Consider the following 25,402-nt stretch of genomic DNA (forward strand, 5'->3'; position numbering starts at 1 on the left):
TTTCGACGCCTATCTGAATCAACAAGACTTGCCGGTTAAATGGACGGTAGCTTTGGCGTTTAGTCAGGGCTTATCGGCGCCGGAGTTGTTCGAGATTTAACTGGGAAAGTGTATATAAGATCGTGATGTATTGATGTGATCATTCCTGATGTCGCGTTTTGAAGTAGTCCTTGCATCGTTATCTTTATAGAATCTTGGTGTGAAAGCTCGATACTGGAACTGGATTTTCGTTAGAACCACAGGGGTTTCGTTTCATCATTCACTACCGGTGGAGTTGAACTTGTACTAGAAGCTCGTTTGATTGATCCTTCATAAGGCTTCGGATAATAAAGATTTGATTGGTTTTAGGAAGGTCAGTTCTTGGATGTTTCTTTCTCGATTCATATTGCTATTAGGAGGTATTAGTTCATTTGATATTTTAAAGTTTTAGATTTAGATATAGGTAAGAGATTGTTTATTTTGTTTGGCATTCTCAATAGTTTTCGGGCTTTCATTATCTGGGTCTTGAGATAACTGAGATGATATTTATATATTGAATTTCTTGTTGTTCACTCTTCCAATTTGGGAGCGATTTTCTGATGTTCTTATGGTTCTTATGGTAGATAGCTGGTTTCTGGTCCGAAAGCCCTAGTTTATTCTGGATGCGTGGTTACTCTTTAGCAGTGAGTCTGCTAGTTAATATTTTCAGCGCTGGTTGTCGGGTAATGGCTCTCTAGATTCTCTTTAAATTAATGCAATTTTTTATGTGATACTTATGGTTTTATTTAATGTTGATGTTGCACATTTAAAGAATCCGGTATGTGGCTTTATAGTCTCTCTTTTTGTTGTTGTTGTTGTTGACTCTCTTTTTTTGGCGGCGTTATCTTTATGCATATGTAGTAGCTCCTAATAACTTCAGAGCTGGTATGTAACAGCAGTTTCTGAACAACACTCAGAAGTGATTGCTCTCTTATGGTCGAGAATCTCACCTCGTTTTTTTGTGTGTTTGTGTTGGATATAGTGCCTCTTCTTTTGGAGATCTCTTGTGAAGACTTGTGCAATTGAAAAGTTTTGTGAGGTATACCTATTCATTGTCCAAGGGAATTACATCTGGCTGTTTGTTGAAGCAAAGACAATCTGTAATTAAATAGGATATAACACATGATTACGTACGAGCAAGATCCTGATATTGTTCGATGGGGTCTCCATTTTCTTGATGGTGATCCTTATTCGTATCCTGGATATTGTGGAACTTTTAACCAACATGATAATGGCTACTACGATGAACAGTATGTCAGAGAAGATCATTATGCTGTAGAACGTAGCAATGTAGAGAATGATGAAATTATTGCACATGCTCTTCAGCAAGAATTATCACAACTTGCAGTAGTTGAGGCTTCTGGATCTTCCAGTGCTGGGGAGGATCACTTGCAGGCATCCTTTCTTGCGCAAGATTGGATTGGTCCATCTATGGGAAATTATAATTCAGGTATGAAATTTTATGTGTACTTTTGGTTTATTCTTGGTTGGTAGAGCTTTCTTTAATCATTCTTTTCTACATCATGTAGGACACGAGAGTGGACATGAAGAGAATAATATGATGGAACCCTCTAGTTCATGTTCCAGCCCTGAACAGAGGTCATACAGTGGGGATGACTGGTTTTACTTGCCAGAGCTAACAGATGAAACTGTGCTTGATGGAGAAGTGGGGAAGAGGTTGAATCAGATGGTTCCGGTTCCTGTAAGTGCCATTTCTGCGAGTTTGATTCATATCTTTTGAATTCTAAATAAAGATTCTTCCTTGAGAAGTTGTATTTTGCAATCGAGTCAGACTGGCCTCCTGGGCTGCCCCCCCCCCCCCATTAAATTGGCCCGAAACCATGCACTTGCAGTTTTTATTTTCTGATGGCAGAATTTATTTCTAGGTTACAGATATTCCTTATAGATTAATGAGAATATAAGAGGCACCACAGAACTTTGCCCTTATGCACAGACTCCACAAAAATGCAAGAATATCAGACCTTCTAAAAATGTAATGAAATAACACTATAGTCCATTTTGTTAGTATTTTCTGTTAAGTGATTGATTTCTTACTTTGTATTTCCTTAAGTACTCTAAACCACTGTCAGATTACCTTATTTTCCTTGGACATTAATCTTCGAGGATTGCGGAACCTTGCCTTCATTGTCTTCTTCCAATCTTCCTTGAAAATCCTTGAATTTTACCGACAGAGAGAATCTAAACCTAGATATTCAGGAGATGAAGAAGAAGAAGCAATACGGTTAGGCCAGAGTTTCTGTGTAATCTTAGTGCTAAAGGTGCGCTTATATAAGCTTTTCAAGAAGACCAGATGAATCTGCATGTAGTATTTTCTACCCAGACCAAAACCAGAAACTACTCTCAATACCTAACACAGCCCGCTGCAGGAAAAACTAGTTTCCCCTTTAAACCACACCATAATCAGTATGTTTGCAAGCCTGGCATAATTAGACTTAGACCTTATAATGCCTTTGATCTGAGTAGCAATTTTGAGGTAGCATAAGAGGAATGTAGAGGCTTAAGCTGTCGTTTTCTGTTCATAGGCATTCATTGTCTTGATTACCTTTTCTGTCGTATTTTAGGGGTAAAATTGTTAGATTCTCAAATAACCGAGGAAATTCCAAAAGCTGTGACTTTTGAATTTCAAAAGCTGGTTTTTCTAGTCACCTCTAAATCTAACCATAATATTAACCATTAGATTCAGCTGAGAAATGAGACTGTCGCCACCTTGCCAGCGACGTCTCCAACAGAGAGAGGCGTCGCTGCCTTGACAGCTTGTCTCCAACAGAGAGAAGAAAGAAAAGAGGGAGAGAAAACTAGGGTTTGACATTTGGGAAAGGGAAGTTGGGGGAAGAAGGGTATAATGGTCTTTTTGTGTTCAGATCTGATGATTCTAACAAAAAGGGGATACCTGCCATTTTTGTGTTTTCGTGGGGTTTCTGTGCTTTAGGGCAAAGAGTTTGGGGTGTCTTTGATATTAACTTTAGATTAACTTAGGTGCAGATTCCAATAACTTCTATGTACTGGCAATGAGGAGACAATGTTATTTAGAAAGGAAATCCTTACATTTGGCGTTATGAAACATAGACTTTCATTAATCATTATGTTTACATTATATCGAGATTTTCTTGTAAGTTGCTTGAATTTGGAAGTATGTGGTTAGCCTACTTCTATACCATGCAATCTTATATCGGACCTGTGTAACTAACTCGTTTTATTTATTTATTATTATTTTTTTATGGTAGAATAGCTAACTCGTCTATTCCATGCAATCTTAAATTAGACGACATATGTAACTAGCTCATCCTTGCATTCCTCCTTCATGGACTGCTCGCCCATCCTCCCTTCCCCTCTCCTCCTCCCCTCTGTTCTCTTTCAAATTCAAGTATAATAATTTGCAATGTTACATCTGTTGGACAATGTTACATCCATTCAATTGAACCAAAGTAGCATTTGGAAATTTTGTTACTTGTCCTCCTAAATTGTTTGCTGGTGCTATTGCTTTCTAATTGATTAATGTTGACATGCATAGATAATAATTTTAAAAGCTATTATTGAACATTGAGTTCTAATTCTCAAGACTTCTCATTGTTTTTTCACCAGCATGTTCCTAGAATTAATGGAGAAATCCCGTCTATTGATGAAGCTACTTCAGATCATCAAAGGCTTCTAGACAGGTTTTTTTCTTTCTTTCTTTCTTTCTTCCTTTTTCTTTTTCTTGTATTACTATATTTGATACTGTTAATGAAGTGCTTATATTACCAAGCCTTGTGGTCTATTTAAGAGCCACTCTTCTATTTGTTCCTAATGGATTGTTAGCTTCATTGTCCTTGATAATGTATTGGGTGGATTCTATGAGAATTGCTTCCTAATAGGTGCATCTTTTGGCAAGAAACAATTTGACGATGAAACTAGCAAAATAGAGTTCTTTTTTCTCTCTTTTTTTTTTTTTTCTTCTTCTTCTTTTTTATTTTTTTATTTATTTATTTTTTATTTTTTTTAAAGAAATACTCATTTGAAACTTTAGAGTACCACCTCTTCTCCTTTAGGGAAAAAGGGTGAGAATTGTGTCATTAAGATGTGAAATGGAAATTTAACCTCTTTAGATAATTTATATGGGTGACAAACAATTTTAAAATATGTAGGGAACACATATGTATGCATTTGGTGGTTTCTCGGGATTACATTTTAATGCTAACCATAATGTTAGTTCCAGGATTTCTTTTTTGTACCATAAACCCCTTGTAGATACCCCATGGAACATGCACATTGTTGTTATGAGGTCTTGAGAGCTCATTGCTTGTTTCTTCCAAGAGTCTTGCTTCCCCCCCCCCCCCCCACCCAAAAAAAAAAAAAAAAACTTTTCTCTTTATCCTCCCTTGTACTTTCTTTTCCCTTTAGGGTGTTTATATTATATTTATATATTCATCCAAAAAAAAATTGGCTGGAGATTTATATCGCAAATGATTTGGTCAGATAACTTGGATTCTCTTATGGAAATTACTCTAATCATGATTATTAGCTGGCTCCAAGCTAGTTCTGAGGTTTCCATATATCATAAGGAAGGCTAGGCCTTTTGGGTTAATTGTCAAGACCGTCAGTTTTGTTGTACTTACATGCCATGCTATAGTTTCATCCTTTCCTGCCAACGAATATGCCAGGAACATCCATGTTCATCTGCCAATTTAATGGGTTATGAGATACCTAGTTGGTGAACAGAATTTTTTTGTGTTTGGAGCCTTGCCAGGTTAGTTAGCCCCTTGAAGGGGTTTTTTCATGGTCTTGGATTCAGCTGCTATTGATGTTTTTGATAATTATCCTCTGCATATTTTCATCTTTTTGAAATAAAATTCCGTTGTTATCTCCAACACCCCCCTACCACCCCTCTACAAAAGAGAGAGAGAGAGAGGAGGGAGTCAGGCAGAATATCTCAAATAAAATCCTCTTTTACAGGTGAAAATTCTTGAAATTAGAATTTTAGGAATTTCCATGCATATATTTTCTTCTCGGAAACTCTTGCGAATAAGGTATTCAGTTGAACTTACAAGCACATAGCTAACCATATGTATGCAAATTGTTGAGAATAGGGATTAGACTTCATAGAATTATGTTTGGCTGAGCATGCTCGTATCTTTTTGACATGAGGACTCAACATTTTAGGGGGAGATTCAGGTACAACCATTGAATGACTGGTCGCAGGTCTGGTGCCCTGTTTATATAGGAATGGGAACTCCTTTCTTACCACTACTGTGAGCCTTTTTGGAGGCGAGATCAGGTTGCAACTTAAACTTCTGTGTCTTAAGAAGCTATATTTAATTTGATTTGTAAAACGGTTTTTTTATAGTTACTTATAAAACCTAAAGTTGCAGTCTCAATTTTTATAGGTTTATTGAAAACATTTTAAAAAAAATTAATACAAGAAATACGCACTTTGTTGGTAAACACACAAAAATAGTATGCTTATTTTAACATGATTGTACTTTAAAAAAAAAAAACATAACATAGGAATCATTTAAAAGACAAATATTTTCCATAATTATTTATTTTTCATACTAAATTGAAAATTAAAAATAAATAGTAACATCCATGGTTTATTTTATTTTATTTTATTTTATTTTTTACTCCATGAGGTTTTAGCCCTTCCAAGGGAGTCTAACATATGCTACAGTTATTTTTTGAAACAAAAGTATTTTTCATGATTTTTTATTTTTAACTTCTTACAGAATATATCTTTTAATTCCAAATTTTTTTTTAAAAATAATTGATAACAGAAAATTAATTTTGATTCCATGAAAGTCTAGATCAGGCAAAGATACTCAACATACATATAATCCACATACAAACACCTAATGTAGAACATATTAGTTGACAAAAAATAAAATTGGGTAAGAAGACTCACTGTACTTGAAGAAGGGCTTCATAATCACTTGATCCTCATTGATTACTTGTAGATGAGCTAGATGGAGTGTTGATGCAGTGTAAGAGAAGATCTGAGCAGTTTTCCAATGAAAAATCCAGCCAACAGTGGAAAAACTGCAAACAGGGAGTAAACTCGAGTTTGAGAGGAGGAAAAAGGGTCGAATCAGGACATCTCCCCTTGACTTAATGGGAGGTGGTTTTTAAAAGGGCTGACTTGATCGAGATCTCGGCCGAGACTTACAGTTCATTTTGCTGGGGATCTCGACTTGAGGTCTTACAAAACTGAGATCTTGGTCGAGATCTCACAAGACCTTTGTCCCCATGAACACGTGACCTATTAGACAAGGGCCCAACGCTCAGCCCGATCAACCCTGGGTTGATTTTTAAGGTAAATAGGCTAATTCAGTGCTGGGTTTGCATCACCTAACCTATTAGTCCCATTGAACTGTTTCTACTAAGTCGAAGTATGTATTTAAATTTGTTATAACTGTGCATTCTAAAAGTTCGAGGCTTTAAGTGACACCCGTGGTAAAACATATTGCCGAATTTTGCCCAAAAAATGGCGAAATTCGCTGGGTTCAACAAGGGGTGAAATAAAAAAGAGAGCAACACGATATTTACCAAAAATCGCCGGAAAATCGCTGATTTTCGGGGGAACCAACAGTCGAACCTTCGAAAAACTAGCAAAAAAATTGCCAAAACTTCACAGATACCTAAGATCAAGTCGCCAATATCTCTTCCTTGCATTCGAACAGCGGGCAATTTTGACCAGGTACATGATTCGCCTAAGCTTCAAGCAAGCTAAAGGTCATCAATGGCAGGTGGGACTGGGATATCCGGCACTGCTGCGTGTCTCTTCACAACTCGGCCAATAAGCTGTGAGCTTGAAAAATGAAATAAAGGGAGCAAATCAAGAGACCAGAGCTCAGGCCAACGTCTGTCAAGCTAAGCTGGAAGAGAAAATGATTGAAAAGGAAAAAGCCCTTAGGGAAACAGAGTTGACGATGGAAGAGCAGCATAAAAAGATGAACGAGATGGACGGCTTTTCACAAAATCACTGCTACAGGAATGAAGTCGAGAAGGATCTAGATCTGAAACAACTGGAGGTGAATCAATTGAGCTCTATCTTCTATGGTGGTTGAGCTGCAGAAGAGCAATGCATAGTGCCTGAAATGTCAACAACCACTGTCTTCTGTAATTCTGTTAGTTTGATATAGTTATAAAACCAAACGAATAGCATTCATTTCCTTTTTCTTTGATCGAAAATGGCTAGAAAATTTTGCGATTTTCGGTTTCTTCTGTCTGATTCTTCAACTTCCGTTGTCTGCAAACCTTGAGCTGCAGTTGCAGAATAACCAACGAAACTGTGCCGGAGTGTCGGGGAAATCTCAGCGAGATTTAGCTCCTTAGCTGGTTTCAGCAACCAGCGAAAGGTGCACCTTGGTAACACCCACAAAATTATAGCTAAACGTACCCCCACTTGCTTACTTGCAGGCACAAGTGATACCATCAGGTGGTGCCAAGAGGGACACAATTCCATCTGATGATTGATTGATTCCATTGTATAAGTGCTCGTCCTGAAAGCTTGATCTCTTAAGGGCCACAGATAATATTTCAATGGATATTTGAGTTTCTAGAAATTGAGTATTGCTAATTTGCTATTTTAGAACTCTCTAATGATCAAATAAGGACATAATAATCTTCGCCAACCATTTTTCTTGGTTTATATTATACTAACTGAAGATTATGTGACAATGATTTGGTTGTTAAATAATACAATTCCCAGTATCTTTTTTACTTTTATGAACTTAATGATGGTCACATAACTTATTTTGTTACTTTGCCTCAATGATCATAACATACATTTATATTATGTGATAATTCTGACTTCAGACAAACTTAAAAGAGTTAACTGGGATTGTTGGTTGAGGTAACAGATTCTTCAATTAAATTATCATTACCAAATACCAAATGGGGAGAAGGATAAAAAAGAGCACGCGCGCAGGGAGGGGGGATGTACAAAGAAGCAATTCAATGGATATTATATGATTTATCTTATATTGTTGTTCATGTTTTTACCTATTATCTGTATCTGTATTATCACTTATAATTGATGAATAACATCCTTATTTTGAAATGTTGAAAATCTTGGACTTCGTACTGGATATGAAAGGCTCTGCAGCTCTCCAAGTCAAGTCACTTTAACTATTAATTTACTCTGATATGGGAAAATGAGAATACAAAATAAATCTTTTAGGGATTTAAAAGGTTTCTTTTAGGAATCCTTGTTTTCTTTGTGGGAACAGCATGCAAACTATTCTTCTCTTCTATTATTCTCTGCCTTAATCTCCTTCTCTGTGTACTTTCAGAAGTGCAACTATTGATGCTTTAGATATTTTATCTTTTCCAGATTGCAATTATATGATCTGGTTGAGCATAAGGTTCTGGGAGACGGTAACTGTCAGGTAACTTTGTTCTCATTCCCTAAATTTAGTACTACTGCTATTTTTCCCTGAAAAGCTATCTATGCGTGGTGTTTACATTCCTAGGCATCTGTTGATTTCTGCTGTTTCCTAGTCAACTTTGACCTTGACTTCGTCTTGCTTTGTAGTTTTCGTAAGACTGGATATTTTAGAGTGGTCATTTTCTAAACTTTCTATCATGTAGTGTACTATTGTGAGCTATTTTTTGAACTTTACAAACTTCAGTTATTTGCATGTGTCACCCACCACAGTGTCGTACTTTTGATTTCTAAACTTAATCCCTTTCTTTCTAAGACTTTTAATTGACCTGCTCTCTGTTTTTGGTTTCTTATCTAGAAAATGTCCTGTTAGAACTATATCTACTCTTCATTTTGTGTTACATATGGTTTGCCGCTGAAATCTGCAGGTTTAGCTACTTGCCCCCAAAACAGGGAAATAATCTACATACTATGAATACTTTGATGAATTGAGTTGGCAGATAAAATAAATGCCATAGCTATAAATGTAATCGGTGTTAAGTTATCTATGATGATTGGGTGTGTTTGTTTCAACGTGACGTTGCTTATATTTTCTGATTCCTTTTTGTCTTCCTTATTAGTAGAACTTAATTTGAAGTTAGAATTAGACTAGGATACTAGGGTTTCTGTTCCTGTCCCTGATTTATTTCAAATTGATTAATACAATTAAGGGTCTGGCTGTAGATCACTCTGAATCTATTATACAGTTCTGCAATTTGCTCTTCTTCAGATTTTGGTTGGTAGTTTGAGGTTTTGATAACTGGTATCAAAGCAGTGATTTTTTTCTATTTTTGGCGGGAGAATGCCTGGGAGGGGGGGTGTTTGCTTCCTGCTGGTTGTTGCACTAGTCCCATCAACTGCCGTTAATCTTTTCCTCCACTGTCTTTTGCTTTGGAAACAAACTTACTGGAAAGTCTTCTCATGATTCTGATTCTTTTTCAATTTTAATGCTAACAAGAAATATTGCTGCTCTATCTATTTACTGCTACCCATTGTCTTCTGCTAGATTTGTATTATCAACTATTGAATGAAATACCCAGTTGATCAGAAGTGTGTTGGGGGGGGGGGGGGTTGCTATGGGAGGTTGAAGAAGATTGATATTGTTGGTAATCAGATATTTTCTTCGATATCAATTTTCTAGGATGCTATAACTTTCTGATGGTACAAACACGGTTTCTTCAACTTTGGTATTGTGACATTGTTGGTTGTGTGATTAATGGTGTCTCGCTGCTTACTGCCTTCTTCTCATCCCCGCTTTCCCCCTTGTTCTTGATGGTCAAGCTCGGTGTTGCTGGTTGTGAGGGAGATTGTACTTCCTTTTCTCTTGCTGTTTCTGTGGGCTACTGAGTATCCATCACCCGTGCTCGAGTTACTGCCTTGCGATGTTCCTTTCCTTGTTTCCAAAGGATGAGGATGGGGACGGGCTACCTTCTATTAGGACTCACTTTTTTCCTTTTTATCCAGTTTTCACATTATTACTCCTCCCCTACTCTCGGTTAACCACTCTGTTCTCCCTTGAATGATCATTACTTTACTTGAGCTTTTCATATTGTTATTTTTACTAAATTACATACATCCATTCTTGTCACCCATGCATTTGCGATCCCAATGACCTTGTTTATATTGAAGTCCATCCTTTATCACCTTTGTTTACCAATGTATTTATGCTTAATTCAGATTTTATCTTTCGCTCATAGTTGCTTTCAAGATTTTCCCTACCAAAAGCCCTTGCAAATTACTCATAATTTACCAAAATGACATTTCTTCCCCTTAATTGGTTTATGTACTTGGATTTAACTATGATACATTTCCTGCTATTACACATTGATTTGTTAAAGCACTTGAGTGGATCCTTAGCGAATCCAAGTAGACCACTAAAAGCTCATTCTCACATTGTACAACAAATACATTGTATATTGCGTCATAGATCACTAAAAGCTCGTACTCACATTCCAGAACACTCAAAAACAAGTTCTGAAGGCAAAAATGGCCTCCTGCAAGTCTCATTCCTTGCTTTGAGACTCCTTTTACTTGGCATTAATACTGAAGCATATAAAACAAATTAGATTCACCCAAAGATCCTTGCTTTACCATTAAAATCTCATGTTCAGATTTCAGAATAATCAGAACTCAGGAACAAGTTCTGAGCTTGGTACAAGATCTCACGAGATCTTAGGCGAGACCTCCAAAATAGTATAACTTGACCAAGATCTCAGCCCACCCACTAGTTTAAAATCCCACATCTCGAGCGATAGAGGTCGAGATCTCGACATGTCTCGGCTCCTTTCGCCTCCCAACTTGCCAACAGCTTCCCAAGTTCATTTTTTGCCTCCTCTCCCCGACTGTTTCCCTAAGCCACAATGACTATTCATAGTATGACAGCTTCATATTTTGGAAACCCCGAGGTCCAGAGTGAAGGTCGTAGGCAACAAAATGGGTGTCGGGGGGAAGGTCATCAGCAACAAAATATGAAGCGTGAGCCGTACCCAACACTTCTGTTATGAACTTGTGATTTATATTGAATTTATAATGGTTGTATTATTGTATATTGTACTCATATGGATGAAATTCTGTTGCTATTTAAGTTTTTGGATGTATCTTATCACTTGCTTTTCATTTATGTGTCATAATGGTTCTATATTTCATGTTTTATAACCTTGCATGTTCATTCCGGCAGCATTTCAGTTTCAAACTTGGGGTTGGGTTAGAACTCATAAGTAGGATTGTTTTCTCACAAATCTAAGGCCATTAGTGTGTTCAGAAGGCTTAAAATAGGCTAAATACCAACTTTGAGCCCAACCTAATCCTTAAAAACCCCTAAGATGGGCCCTTGAGCTCACTCGAGTTGACCGGGGGGAAATACCAGATCTCTAGCAAGCAAGATCTCCCTTTTTCTCAAGGACGAGAGTGTGCTCGAGAGCAAGATCCGGTCCCATGGTTCTGAAGGCAGGAAAAAGCATAGGGAATGGGGGTCCTACAAAGGCCAGTTAGGTATGTTCTAATATGGCTAGTTTCCTAAGGAAGCGACTAAACCAGGAGGGACAGGAGCATTTAAATTGATAAACATGACATTAAGTTTAGTGATGAGAAATAATCCTAGTTAACATGCATTAACTAAACAAAAATTTATTGGGACCATGTGGAGCATAAATACTGGGGATGCAATTTGCAAGTTTTTTTTATCTTGCAAAAACATAGACGCAAGCCTTAAGCTTTCGGCAATAACAAGAAACAACAAATAAGATCAATGCAAATAAATCACAGCATGATGATAATAATTTGGTTAAGACTAGGGATGTGAAGAAATGAATCTTTTCCCCAATGGGGTGGGGAACATAACAAGGGACAGCAGCAAGATGTTAGTAAATAGTTTAAACATAAAATACTGAATTTGATCATCAACGGGGTGGGAAATATAATAACAAGGGACAGCAGCAAGGGGTGAAGAGACATTCTAGAAAGTAGAAGAGAATTTAAGAAAGAGAGAAGCAGCAATCTACTAGTTCAGTAGAAATAAGTTGAGATGGAATCATAGAAGGAAGAAAAGAACCCACAATAGGATGGAGGCAGGCCACTCAAAAAAGAAAGGGTTGGGAGAGGGGGCTTGCTTCAGCATTTTTTTTTTTTTTTTAGAAATTTCAGACTATGATTTCAGGGGCTACAAATCCTAGTAAGGTTATGGAACTTGTAAGACAGCCTATTTTAGGCCCTACAAAAGTGGTAGAACCCTTATATATTTAGTAGTCACATCCAAAATGGTAGTTCTGCTTTGAGTCTAGCTTGTTAATTTATGCCATGTCAGTACACTAATGTGGCCTCTTCCACAAAACACAAACTATTCAAGTAAACAATTTAAATAAGCAATAAGAATGAAAAGACATCAAAATTGTAACTATTTCATACAGCATACATATATGTATTGTTTGTTCCATGGAGTCAAAGATAGTGGTGTAGAAATCCACCAATGTACTCCTATACTCATCCTATAGTCCTAAACTAGTATTGAAATGATGTTGATCCTGAATCAAGTTCCTTCCTATTCAATTCAGAAACTAGACATGGATATATATAAATGGAGTGTAATCAATATACTCAAGGTACCATAGGTCCATAACTGATGGTATATGTCTTCAAACCATAAGAAACTTGATCAAGAGCTGTGGTTATGGAATGGTGATTGTGGAACCTGCACCAATACCGACATGTGGGCATGAGAACCTTAAGATGTTGTCCACAAAACCTGTCCCACTGCATGATCGACCCTCATACCTAGAGATAAGGTGTAATGATAAAGAGCTAACCTCCCAAACTGATCAGAACTGGCATAGTGACTATAGTGTGACCTGGTTCTCCCTGTTCGGTATCCATTAGATAGTGCATGCCACTACTTCTCGTATACATCACTCCCCTCCTGACACATCTCAGTGTGTCAATCAAGCACCTGACTGAGGCCTCTACGGACAACTCCATGTTATCTTCACTGGTGGTATGAATCAGTGATTAGGTTCCTTAGTAGCCTGCAGTGTGGGGCATGTGCATGCTGCACTGTGATGCTCATCATGTTTGGCATGAGTATATTAATCCTTATTAATCCTCATCCCATTTGTCATAAGTATGCTGATTGCTCTCTATCCAAGCACATACTATACCAAGTGTGTATGGGAGAGTTTTGGCAAAAAAATATAAAGCAGATGGTACTTCTAGAGTGATGCAATATCAGACCGGTTCAATCGCTTTTTGTCCAACACCAAAAGAACCAGTCCTATGGAGTTTGGTCCAACCAGAATTGGACTTAATTAAGTATTCAATTTCAGTTTTAATTTGAGTCTTTTACTTGTTTACAATCCCTACATAAGAGTTAGTTGGAGTTTGGTTAGGATATTGTTTTGGAGTTTGATTTCAATTAGGATTTGCATTTTTATTTTCCTTTAAATAGCATGTACCTGTATACAATTTTAAGATTGAATTGATTGAAGAGTTTCATTTGTTATTGAGAGATTTCCTACCCGCTTTTTTGCCTCCCTATTCTCCTGTTTCTCCTACCACTGGAGCCCTATACCAGGCCTGCATCATAGAGCTTTCTGAGTGAAACAGTGTGAAACAGGCAAGGAAAGTTGAAATTTTAACCCGATATGTCGAAACAGGGTATTGTGTCAGCTAATATTTCACCAAAATGAGAAATGCAATTGAATTATGTTTTCTATATCATGTTGAGGGTTGCATACCTCCTTCCTTCCATCCACCTCCCTACCCCTCCCCCCAAACCCAAAAAAAGGAAAAAGAAAAAAGAAGAAATAAACATACACAACCACTCACACACACAAACACACTTACACACTCTTACCTCTTAGTATGAACCCGGGTGCCTTTATATCTATTCTGTAGTTTGGAACAAAATGTGTAAGTCTCGATGTGAAACTCTATTGAGAAAATCCGGTTCTTTGTGCTTTTCTTTTCTCTGAAATTCACAAGCTGTTGCCTGTTGCATATGGAGTTTATAAGAGATTTTTCCCATATACTCCAGTTTTTGCTCCTGTGGTTCTATGCAGCTCCATTCTTTCCACTGTTTGATTGGATTTGGATTAATAATTTGGATCTGATTTCCCTTGAATCTGTCTGGAAATCTACTTATGCTTTTTTCATCAATTCTTTAATTCTCTCTCATTGGTTAGGATGATGAGCGCTGCCTTTGAGAAAAATGTGAACTAGTTCAGTTCTAGATGTGTTATCAAATCATCCAATTTGTCTTGCAAGATAGTTCTAGCTTGGTTCATTTCATTTTTGTGTTACGTTCACTGCTGGAAGGGGTCGTGAAACTTTCTTTCTTTTTCTTTGCTTGTCATACCTATCATTAGCTTCAAATATTTCTTTTCTCATTAGTTTCGTATTTTTCTTAGTTTCGTGCCTTATCGGATCAGTTCTATCGAACTCCAGAGCACCACGAGTTTGTGAGGCAACAAATTGTTAATCAGGTTGGCTCCATTTGTTAGGTTTTAATGATGTGTAGTTGTGTTTATAATGAATATGGGTGATGGCTTTTTATTATACGCATTTCTCACTCTAGATTTGGCATGATTTGGATTTCTCTGGGTGTTGAATATGCTCAGCTCAAGTGCCATCCAGAAATTTACGAAGGATATGTTCCTATGGGATATAGCAATTATCTGGAAAAAATATCCAAGTAATACTCTATTCCTCTTTATTTGAATTTGTTTGAATTCATTGTTGCTTCCAGCTGAGACTTAACCAGGTCCATGCTTTTTAATGTGGACAAATGCAGGACCGGTGAATGGGGTGATCATGTCACATTACAGGCTGCTGCAGATTCAGTGCGTATAAGCAATCACATCTTTTATTTCTTTGAATGATGTACCTCTTTCTTTTTAAAAAAAAATAATAAAAAATTAAAGAGATTTAAATGTGTGATATGGCTTGTTATTTCTTCCAAGCTTACAATCCAACTGTGCCTTTAGGAAGAGACTAGGCTCCTATGTTTTCTATTTCTTAATAGTTCTGGTCAATCCTGCAAACAAGTTCGTGAATCAGGTGAGCGTTTCACTTGGTGGAGAACAGAGGAAATTTATAATCTTCCTTGAGTGTTGTCACACAGAAGTAGATGACTTGTAATCACGTTGAATAGTAATGATTGAAAAAGAAATTAGTATTCCTCTGATAATGGCTGGTTCAAAGAATAAGTGTGAAAACAATTCTTTCATTTATGTTACTTGTGCTGTGGAATTCTTTTCACCGTTGTTAGATTGCAATCATCTCCTGCTTAGTTGGAATGCTATTTGATAATTTCTCCTTAATTACATAAGATCCACACACGTTGTATTCTAAGCTCCGTATTTTATTTATTTCTTTAAGCATGGAATATTTACCACTTGTCTTTGTGGGGAACATGCACTATTGCACTTCCCTGACGATTAATATATATTACTGTTTTGTTGCAGTATGGTGTTAAAATATTTGTCATAACTTCCTTCAAGGACACCTGTTACATTGAGATTCTTCCCAACATTCAGAAGTCAAAAAGAGGCAAGGTTTTAATAACTTCAATTTCTGTCATGTACTTAATCTTCCATCAGAGAATATTGGTTGTGATATTCCAAAACCTGGTTTCGACTGGATATTTGTAAGACCAATCAATATGGGAATTGAACCCATCTGAGAGCTGGCTTAAGTTCATGCTATAATTGAACTTGCATATCTGCATATCTGCATGTCTGATGATTCAACCAGATGATCACTCGACCTCAATTGAGTGGCATGGTGATAAGGTTGGGATAACCAATGGAAGGAGGTAATAATAGAGGCAGGGATGGGGGACAAAGAAGAAAAGGAAACATAACAAACTGAAAAAGAACTTTCCTGGCCATTCTAAAACTCAGACTTAGGGCATATGTCTGGGATATGTCTGGGATATGTCCATCATAACCACCTCTCTCTGGCCACCTCTGATGGGGAGGGAGTGGTTATATGATGGTATCTGCATTTGTGTTTCCCATTGTTGAAGAGTGTTGCAAATTAAGACAAAAGTAGATCTGGGATACGAGGGATTAAGAAAGCCTAGATTTAGAACCTAATAAGATGAATGTATTGCATGCATGCTGGTTTCTTGAGACCAATGGTCCAACCTTCTATTCAAACCAGTTCGTTGACTTAGCAACTTGCTTGGTTGATCTATTATCGTGGTTCCTAACTTTGAAAAAGTCCTATTTAACTTCGCTGATAGTTCAGTTATACAAAACAGGTGGTGATGCTCATATCTCTGTTTTAGTTTCTTTGGAAGATGCAGCTTCTATGATTTCCCAGTATAGTCTATTTCTTTAATAGAAAATTTTACAATCTTCAAATCATTTATATTGTTTTTAATTTGCAAGAATTCTTCAACTTCATATATAGAGATTCAGTCATGCTAAGCAGATTTTTTTTTTTAGTGTTTTATACAACCCCCACTATTATTGGGGTGAAACTAGTGACCACCCACTATTAAACTGTAAATTACATGGCACCCACCCGAAAAATTACAAGTTATCCATAGTTAAGTTTTGCTATAAAATGGTAGGTAAAATTACCTTAATGCCCTTACCCTTATTTAAGTCATTTAAAATTCAAAATCCAAATTACTCAAAATGCCCTCATGGCAGTAAAATTATCCAAATACCCTTAGGTGGGTGAAGGGATAAGTGGGTGAAGGTATTATCCCTTCACCCATCTTCTTCCTATCCCATGCCAGAAACTGCCTACCACTACCAAAAACCACCTGAAAGAACCAGTGAAAGCTGAAGAAGGACACTGGTGCAACAGCAATAGCAGGAGTGGAAGAAGATGAAGAGGAGGTGGATGAAAGTGAAGCCGATGCACCATCGGAAGCTGAAGCATCTTCGTTGTCCTTGTTGACGGTGTTTAGATCGATAACTCCACCCATCAATCAATCAAAACTCTAGAAATCAACAATAAAGGGATCCGAAACTGAAGCAACTAAGTAGACGAAGATGAGAGACAGAAATGAAGGTGAAAACTGAGTGTAATAGGAGCATTCGTGGCTGCATTCCCAAACGGCACTCTTGGAGCTTCTACTGCTTAACCTACGGACCCTCTCTCACTGTTTTCCCAAAAGGAGAGTTTGAGAAGTCAAAACTTCATGGATTAATGTACACACTAGAACAACAGCAACAAGAAAACTATGTTTGGAGAAGATAAAGGATCAAAATGAGAAGGATTTTTAACTCTGTTCGATGTTAGGGTTTTACCAATCAAATCAAAGTCTCTCTCTCTCTCTCAAAAACTGTGGATTTCTCTCTCTCTCTCTCTCTCTCTCTCTCTCTCTCTCTCTCTCTCAATCTCTCACACTATTAAGTGCTTTTGCTTTAAAGAACTTTGTTTAACAATTATTAGTTGTTGTTGGTCTTTATCTTCTTCCAATCATTGAAAGTTAACAAACAACTAAGGTATCCTAAGTTGGGGTAACTGACTGAATCACGAACAGAAGAAGAAAGGTTGAAAAGAACATCGCAAGCTAGATCTAAGATTTATGTCTTTGATTTGTCTTACCTATTGATTGAAACTGTGATGGAATCAACGAGAGAAGAAACTAGACGTGTGTTAGAAAGAAAGCGAGCCATTACAAAGTTCAAAACAGTTGTTTTAACTCCAAACTGCAGAAAGATCTTAGGAAGACTTGTTCTTGAGTGTTTACAAGATCTAAAAACTAGAAGCCCTTCTGGAGCTGCATAGGAAAAAGTTTCCCGGTGGGTGAATTCTGGTAGGGGGAAAGCCGACGGTGGAGGCAGTTGTCTCTGCCTAGGGGAGGGGGTTTAGTGGTTTCCGGCGGTGGTGGACAGTTTCTGGCGAGGGATAGGAAGAAGATGGGTGAAGGGAGAATAGTTTCACCCACCTAAGGGTATTTGGGTAATTTTACTGCCATGAGGGCATTTGGGTAATGAATTTCAAATTTTAAATGACTTAAATAAGGGTAAGGGCATTTAGGTAATTTTATCTGCCATTTAATAGTAGAACTTAACTATGGGTAACTTGTAATTTTTCAAGTGGGTGTCATGTAATTTACAGCATAATAGTGGATGTTCACTACTTTCACCTCGATAATAGTGGGTGCCGTGTAAAAAACCCGTCTTTTTTTTTTTTTTTTTTTTTTTTGGGGGGGGGGGGGGGGAAAGGCTCTGGCCCACTGGTAACTGCTTTGCAGTCTTAACAAGATGTTCCTCTGCCCTTTCAAGTTTCAACAATGATGAGGCTGTTCCTAATTTCTAGCCACACTTCCATACATCAAGACACCTTCATGCATTTCTGTTGCCCAACAGTTGATGTATTTTTTCTCTTTGCCCTGTTGTGAGAAGGGAAGAGAGAAAAAAGGGGGGGGGGTGCCTCAAACAGAATTCATATCTGCAAGGACACAAAGTAAACATTATTCTTGTCACATTCTGTGATTGCCTACATGAAGAACATAACACTTTACATGTACAAACTGGTCCATACTAGATTGATTGTTGATCAACTACAATAAAAGCTTCTTATGTGGCATTTGGCACTTTTCCATCAATCTGTCTATGCTATTTTATTGACGTCAAGGGATGTGCCAAAGATATGCGACATGTGTTAAGCGAGATCCTTAGGGTCAAGTGTTCCATGGACTTGTTCTGTGACCTTGGACCATGGAAAAACGTCCCGATGAGCTTTATCTGGAGCCAGTTCTTCTAAGATTTTGTTCATAACCATCTCAAAATGGGTTCAAAAAAGGGTTTCTAAAATTTTGGTTAGGGCTGGCTAGGCCTGTGGGATCCTGGGATTCTGTAGTTTGCTGGGTGGTATTGTTTGAAACTGGTAGGGTTGTGATGGGCTAGCATGAAATCTTGAAGAGTTATGATGCAGGACACAAGCCTCCAGGACCAAGTGAAAAGCCAAGAGAAGCCGCTAGGGTTGCAGTTTGGTTTCAATTTCCATTTCTAGCTTTGTTCAATAGGCAATGGCAGAGGCGTAATTCTGTTCACATTGAGCAGTATATTAGCAAAAATTTTATTTCAGTTTGAAGTCATAAAGTAGCCGGTGGCTTTGGTATCTAAGTCCATGTACAGCTATGACTATAGAAGACCTAACAGTATTTCGAAGACAAATATTTCTATTTTCAGTTAAGAGTCCAGCTTGGACTCCAAATCAGATTAGGACGCTAACATATTATATATATAAGCCTCTCCAGTAGAGGGGACGGCATCCAACTTTGATATGATTGATAAAGCTTCTCATTTCGAGTATTGTATTGTGTTTTGCTGCTAAAACACTGGTTTTGTTCAATTTGGTCAGCAAAGGTCCAAGATTGAAGAGACTCCCATGGTTCTAAGGTGGGATCAAGCCTAGACTCTTGCTGTGCCTGAAAGATCAGCCTTTGACACTTCATCTCCACTTCATCTAGGTATATTGGCAGTCTATACCATCCCCTACTCATTCCTTCTCCATTTTCTGTTGGAATTCCCTACCTCTGGTTTGATCCCTTCTCTCTACCCTACAGTAAGAAACATTGTAACTCCATTACCAGCTCTCACTTTCCTTCCATATTACACTATCATACCACCTCTACAGTCCCTCCCTTCGATCCCAATTACAGCCCAAATTACCCAGCTGAAACCTATATTTTGCCCCCCTCTTCAATTAGAACCTTTAAATCCCCTCCAAATCAAGATTTCTGGATAACTCCAAATCTGGTCATCCTACCTGTTGAAACTTGGTAAGCAACTATTGCGTCATTAACCCTAAACTCAATCCAAGTTTCACCCTGTTCTCATGTCATTAAGCCCCCATAAGCTATCTCAAGAGATTCTAAATCTATCAGAAACTACCTGTTGTAAACCTAACATTAGCTTCTATTCCAACCAGGATTTTTTTATTAGGATTTCCCTTTTAGAGAACACCCCTAGGCCATACCCAGCTTTACCATAACCCATTGTATTGAGCCTGAAATTGACTTTGCCCTACATATCTTGGGATATTGGCCCTTATTTGATTGAGGCTAGATCAAGTTATGTTTTATCCCTAACAATTGTTTAAGTGATCACCAAAGACGATACACAGAAGGGTTTCTTAACTAGGGTTCAGGCAATAATTAAACTTGCATTTGGATAGGTTTTCAATTTAGTCCTATAACTCTGCTTAAATTTATGACATTTAGTTAGAAACTGGAAAGGGGTATGGATTGTTGGCAAGGTTAAAAAACACATCATGACTGATGCCGTTGTCACGCTCGACCTGCTAAGCCTTTTGGGCAACAATTCGGAATCTAGGATAGGATGGATTGGCCGAACTTCGCTGCTTGGCCCTCTAAGAGATCAACCTCTAATAGGGTTGGCTTGGGGCCTTGATGCCACTGCTGCCTGTGGGGATTGGGACATCTTATTAAAGTCTATGGCGCCTGGCTAGGAATTAGTGAAGCTTTCTTCATTCAGTCGGATTTTCTCTTTAGCAAGTAGACAATTTATTATGACCTCACCAGTCACTTGGCCTTCTCAGTGGGAGATTGCTCTCCCTCGGGGTTTGGGTTCGCCATTGACCCTACCCGCTTTATCGATCCAATGGTTCATTCCTGAAGAAAGCTGAAAGTCATCGAATGTGGCTACACAATTTGATGACTAGCCACATTCTACATCTCAGTAGGGATTCAAACCCATGCGTAGACCAGTCACTTACTTTCACTCTAACTCCTGCCCACATTCGGGATCGGGTGGAGGTTGCTCAATAGCATAGCTATTATTGACCCGACCGCCAACAGACCTACGACACTTCAAGATACGAAACGAGCAGACGGAAACGGCTGTTACTATTGTATTTTAGATGGAGTCATCAACAGGGCTAAGAATCTTACCATAGTTAGCGGTACCCACGCTCTTCCGTGCTCGTAGGTTAACTCCCCAATGCATCCGGTCTCACAAACGTGCATTTCCCTTATGCATCCAGCCGCTTCACTAATGTGAATAGGTTATACAGAAGGGTGGGTTTGGTTATATACTCTGTTGCGCGTTCCTTCTTCGAACCTTTTGGTATATATTGCCCCCTAACTATAGATCAGATCCAGTGGATGAGAAAGTCAATTCGGCACTGCTGCTGAGTCGTCGGACTTATCCACCAAGGGATTCAGCGAATTTCAGTTTGTGGATGGCGTTGGGGAAATCTACCAAAGCTAGGCAGATAGATAGACTCCTTTCCCGCTGCCAAGGGAGAGCAAGAAAGAAAATCAAATGATTGTTTTTTAACCAGCGCCCCCTTTTGGGTGTGCGGGTAGTAAGAGTCCTCTCACTACCAACCAGCAGACATCATCTGGCTGGGTCTTGCCAGTATCAACAACGAGAAAAAACAACCAAATGGAAACAGCAACTAACTATGGCTCTTGGCCTAGACAACGTCCTAGGCATAGGGGAGATTGGAGCAAGATGGAAGGCCTAGATGATGTTCAATAAGCCTGGGCTGCAGTAATTAGATCGAGAGTTCGTTCCGCCTCTTGTCCCCAAAGATGGGTAATATGTTCTCATACAATGTTGCTCCAATCTGACCTAGCTGGCGAGCAATCCCAGTTCGCGGCAGAGAACAAAACAGCAAGCGAGTGTACCTTTGTTCGCTGCTTCTTCACCAAGCACGTAAAAAAACTATTCTGCCTGTAGAATTGACAAATTAGACCAATTAAATCAATCAACGAAATTGTTTTTATACTTGGCCTAGATACTCAACTTTTAGACCCATAGAATGGGCCCATGACCACTAAACCAATGGGACTTAGGGCCAACACCAATATCTATCAACCCTAGGTTGATTTCAAAGGGAAATTGTCCAATTTGGTGCTGGATTTGCATCAGTATGTCAAGTTAGGGTTGCTGTGTGGAGACCAATACATGTTAGTATTCATTGTCAATGCTAATATTGGTTCCTGCTGGTTCTGTATGGATGCTCCTTTTTGGCTTTGTGTGCTTCCATAGTGAGTCATCCTTGTCTGGCAGCTCTTGTTCCTCTCTTTTATTTCCTCCGGTAATTTCTATTTTCTTGATTTCGCTGAAAGATATTGCAATAAACTTTCTTCTTTGTTCTGCAGTTATTTTCTTGAGCTTTTGGGCAGAGGTTCATTACAACTCAATTTATCCAGAAGGAGGTATGTCCATAGTTTCTTATGTCCTGAAACCATATTGCATTTATGTCTGGTAACTTGCAATGGGGGGGAGTGAGAATGCCAACGCAAGATGTTGTACCATCTTAAATTTTGTTGCACCATAAATGGCATGACTCGTGGAGACTAGTTAAATGTGCATGTCGATTCACTCAGCTTCTGATTTTTAGTGCTTGTTTAATGTTTTGGTTGGAATCCAGATCTGCCCGCAATTGAGACTAAAAAGAAGAAAAGGTGGTGGAAATTTGGAAATAAGCATTAAGATTGATAAAAGAATGTTAACGGTGAATGCTGGATGTGGCTTACGTATAGTTCCTTTTCCTGCTTAGCACTTCTTTTGGTTGTAGTTATTTCACCTTTAGAAGAAGTTTGTACTGGGTTGGCATTTACTGCTTGGTTGTTTCTCTGGGTGGATTTTTCTGGAGCAGATGCCCTTCCATTGTTTGGTAATGTGATGGATATCACAAGGTCCTGCATCTCACTTATGCTCGCTGCCAGTATTGCTGCACATCAGCTCTTTGGCCTTGTACATGCCTTTTCCTTGCAGTATGCATTTTTTATATGTAAAAGATATGTCTTAAATGGCTCGCGGTTTAGTGTTCTAGGTGGTTTTTTATATTCCCTTTGTGGTCTTCTTACTGTAAGCTCTTGATTGCATGCGTTCTTTTATAATTGCATGCTTTTGACTTGTATCATCTTTGAGAAAATCTAATTTTTGTAATTTTGATCTCTTAGAAAGAATATGCCTCTTTTTTTATTATTCCTTTTTTTTTTTTTGGAGGGGTGGGGGGTTGTTGGAAGGGGGTGATTCCTTGAGAACATTAATCATCTCACATGCTGTAGCACAACTTCAGATTCATCAATTGGCCTGATCATTTTCTAAACTAGCATTATCAGCTCATATATATGAATATGGCTGAGGACAAGTAACAGATCTGGGGTGAGTGGTTTTTGACACCTCACATTGGTATTTTTAATGCAGGAGGATCACAATATGGGGGGCTTGTTCTATTGATAATAAACTTGTCTCTATTTTCATGTGTATTGAACCTTTGGTCCAAGGGGTTTTGATATTCATGGGCCACTTTAATAGACCTAGAGTAAGATTACAAGTCAGGAATATTGGATTTCTTGTGGTAGTTGGAGTTGGAACCCTTGAGGAGTCATGAAATATGGCTGGATTTTAATTTTAGGTTCATGCTAGTTTTGCAGTCATAGTTTGCAGAGTGGGTCATATACATGTCTCGTTTACTGTCCCAAGTAACTAGTTCGAATTCCTAGTTAATTTTGGATTATTAAGATTTGGTGTATATTCTCCTTGTATAGATGTGATGGCCCTGGAAGCCATGTTTGGTGGGTGAATTGAGTTCAGTCTTCTTGATGGTGACTCAAGATTCAGTGCGAGTATGACTGGATTCCAAGGTTATTCAGGCAGATTCAAGTGAACTCCATACAGCTCTTGTTCTTTCTGTCTTCTACACTTTACCTTACCCTCCAATCACAACAGGTCAGTTTATTCTAGTTCTCACAAACTTGTGGCTCCCCTGTTCGACGCAGCTTTTCCTGGTTGCTTTCTTCTATGGAGGATCTTAGATTACTGATCAAATTTGTTGGCCCAAGTATTGCATGCAAACTGCTCCCTCTGTATTTCTGATTCATTCTTCGGAGCTTGAACTGCTAGAACTCTAGTGCTAACTCTGCTTCTCTGTTCTATTAGCATTTGAACTCTCCACGCAGAGCATTATTTGCATCATTGGTTACTCTTACATTTTGTAATACTGTCTACCACTGGAGAACTAAACCCGAAAATAAGATCAATATGATAAATCCATTTTTGGCTTTTATGTTATTTCTCTCAAGTTCTCTATATCTCTGTTATGAAGAATCCGGAATCCAGGTCGCACTATGTTTCAGTTTCTAGTTGAAACTGTCATTACACTCATTGTCACACCTACGGCAAAGAGGTCACTGATAAACATGATAGTCAGCTTTTTCATTTGTATATTCCTTTGAGGGACTACCATTTCAGGGATATAAGCTCCTATTGAAGGAGATAAGAAGCAAATACAGAAACTCTGTTGGTTGTTTCTTTCAAGTTGATTCATAGAAGAAAAATACTTGCCGTACAATATAATCTCAAAAAATGATTATAGAGACTGTTCGTTTCTTTCTTCCAAGTGATGGTGAGAAAAATCCTTGGTTTATTGTATAATCTCACTGAATTATAGGGTCATGTTGACCCAATACAATTTTCAATTCATTTGCTTTGGTACATTTAAAATTTTGAGAATACCATTCTTTGCAACGATATAATTTATACCTATTCAAAATTAGCTGCCGCTCTATCAAGAAGTGGATTCTGATTTCTTTGTCTTACTACCCATGGAGCAGTCAGAAGTTAGAACCCGTTTGATAAAAATAAAAATAAAAAATTTTGGGTGAAAGTCCATTTGATAACTCACCAAATCCTTTTGCTTCGAGAAACACCATAAACAATTTGAGGGCTTCTGAAAATAGAAATGTTTTATGGGCGTTTGACAAAACTTGCTTCTAGAAGTATCCAGTATCAATAAGGTGTTCTAATGTAGTAACTAGAGAGAGAAAATGAAGAATAGAGTACGGGTTTTAAATGGATAATCGAAATTTGCTTCCGAATTTGCATCCGCATCCATTTAGGGGTATCCGAGTCCGTCCGATTATTAATAGGATGCGGATATGGTATACCCTTTTTTACCGATTATTATCCATCTGATAAAATTATCCGATTAAGTTATTTATTTTTTTATTTTTATAAATTTTTTGTTTCTAATATGTGATTGTTTTTTTATATTTTCTATTAAAATAGCTACCAAAGTTGCTAAATTCTTAAATTTCAAATCATAGCCCTCATAAGTAAAATGGTAAAGATGTAAACAAGTAATCAAAAACTTGTATTCACCGATAGGATATTATCCAAATCCGTCCAAATATAAAAGGATGAGGATATAGTATTACCATTATCCGATCAGAATCCGGTCCGTTTACACCCCTAGAATAGAGTACCTTTTTGTATTGATAGGAGGGAGAAGAAGAAGAGGAACTTCGGTCACCAAATAGAGAAAAGATGATGTAAAGGATAAATTTGGTAAAGAATAAATCTTTGAATTCATATTCAAATTCAAATCCACCATAACTAATTCTATCATCTCCTAAACTCTATCATTGATTGATCTTATCTCCAACCAATCAAGAAGAGTTTGAATTATAGTTAAAGTATCAACAAGTTGTAAAGTTTGATTGATCAAATATTTAAATTTGAATTA

At 37.9% G+C, this 25,402-nt stretch overlaps 1 protein-coding gene across 4 annotated transcripts; it reads left to right on the forward strand.

The window, feature by feature from the left end:
* LOC149021937 (OVARIAN TUMOR DOMAIN-containing deubiquitinating enzyme 12-like) lies at window positions 1-24,484 on the forward strand. 4 transcript variants are annotated; one of them, XM_089150143.1, is made up of 13 exons: window positions 1-352; window positions 603-701; window positions 1,001-1,057; window positions 1,270-1,468; window positions 1,548-1,720; window positions 3,622-3,695; window positions 8,348-8,402; window positions 14,335-14,409; window positions 14,545-14,618; window positions 14,718-14,766; window positions 15,391-15,475; window positions 22,029-22,085; window positions 22,301-22,880. In XM_089150143.1, the coding sequence occupies exons 2-13, from the start codon at window positions 642-644 to the stop codon at window positions 22,360-22,362; spliced, it is 1,020 nt and encodes a 339-aa protein (XP_089006269.1). In that variant the 5' UTR covers window positions 1-352; window positions 603-641; the 3' UTR covers window positions 22,363-22,880. The 4 variants fall into 4 exon arrangements, with proteins under 4 accessions (XP_089006269.1, XP_089006270.1, XP_089006271.1 ...); XM_089150144.1 differs by having other exon boundaries at window positions 607-701; XM_089150145.1 differs by lacking the exons at window positions 1-352; window positions 22,301-22,880 and adding an exon at window positions 23,427-24,484 and having other exon boundaries at window positions 660-701; window positions 1,001-1,468.
* The last annotated feature ends 918 nt before the right edge of the window (window positions 24,485-25,402 follow it).

Source organism: Hakea prostrata, chromosome 3 (assembly GCF_041222555.1).
Source record: "Hakea prostrata isolate BN-2017 chromosome 3, UWA_Hpros_2, whole genome shotgun sequence".
Lineage (NCBI taxonomy): Eukaryota > Viridiplantae > Streptophyta > Magnoliopsida > Proteales > Proteaceae > Hakea > Hakea prostrata.

Coding starts and splice junctions, on each gene's coding strand:
- LOC149021937 (XM_089150142.1), top strand. CDS start 1,141: ATGATTACGTACGAGCAAGATCCTGATATTGTTCGATGGGGTCTCCAT. Junction 3,696..8,347: donor CATCAAAGGCTTCTAGACAG/GTTTTTTTCTTT, acceptor TATCTTTTCCAG/ATTGCAATTATATGATCTGG. Junction 14,410..14,544: donor GGCAACAAATTGTTAATCAG/GTTGGCTCCATT, acceptor GAATATGCTCAG/CTCAAGTGCCATCCAGAAAT.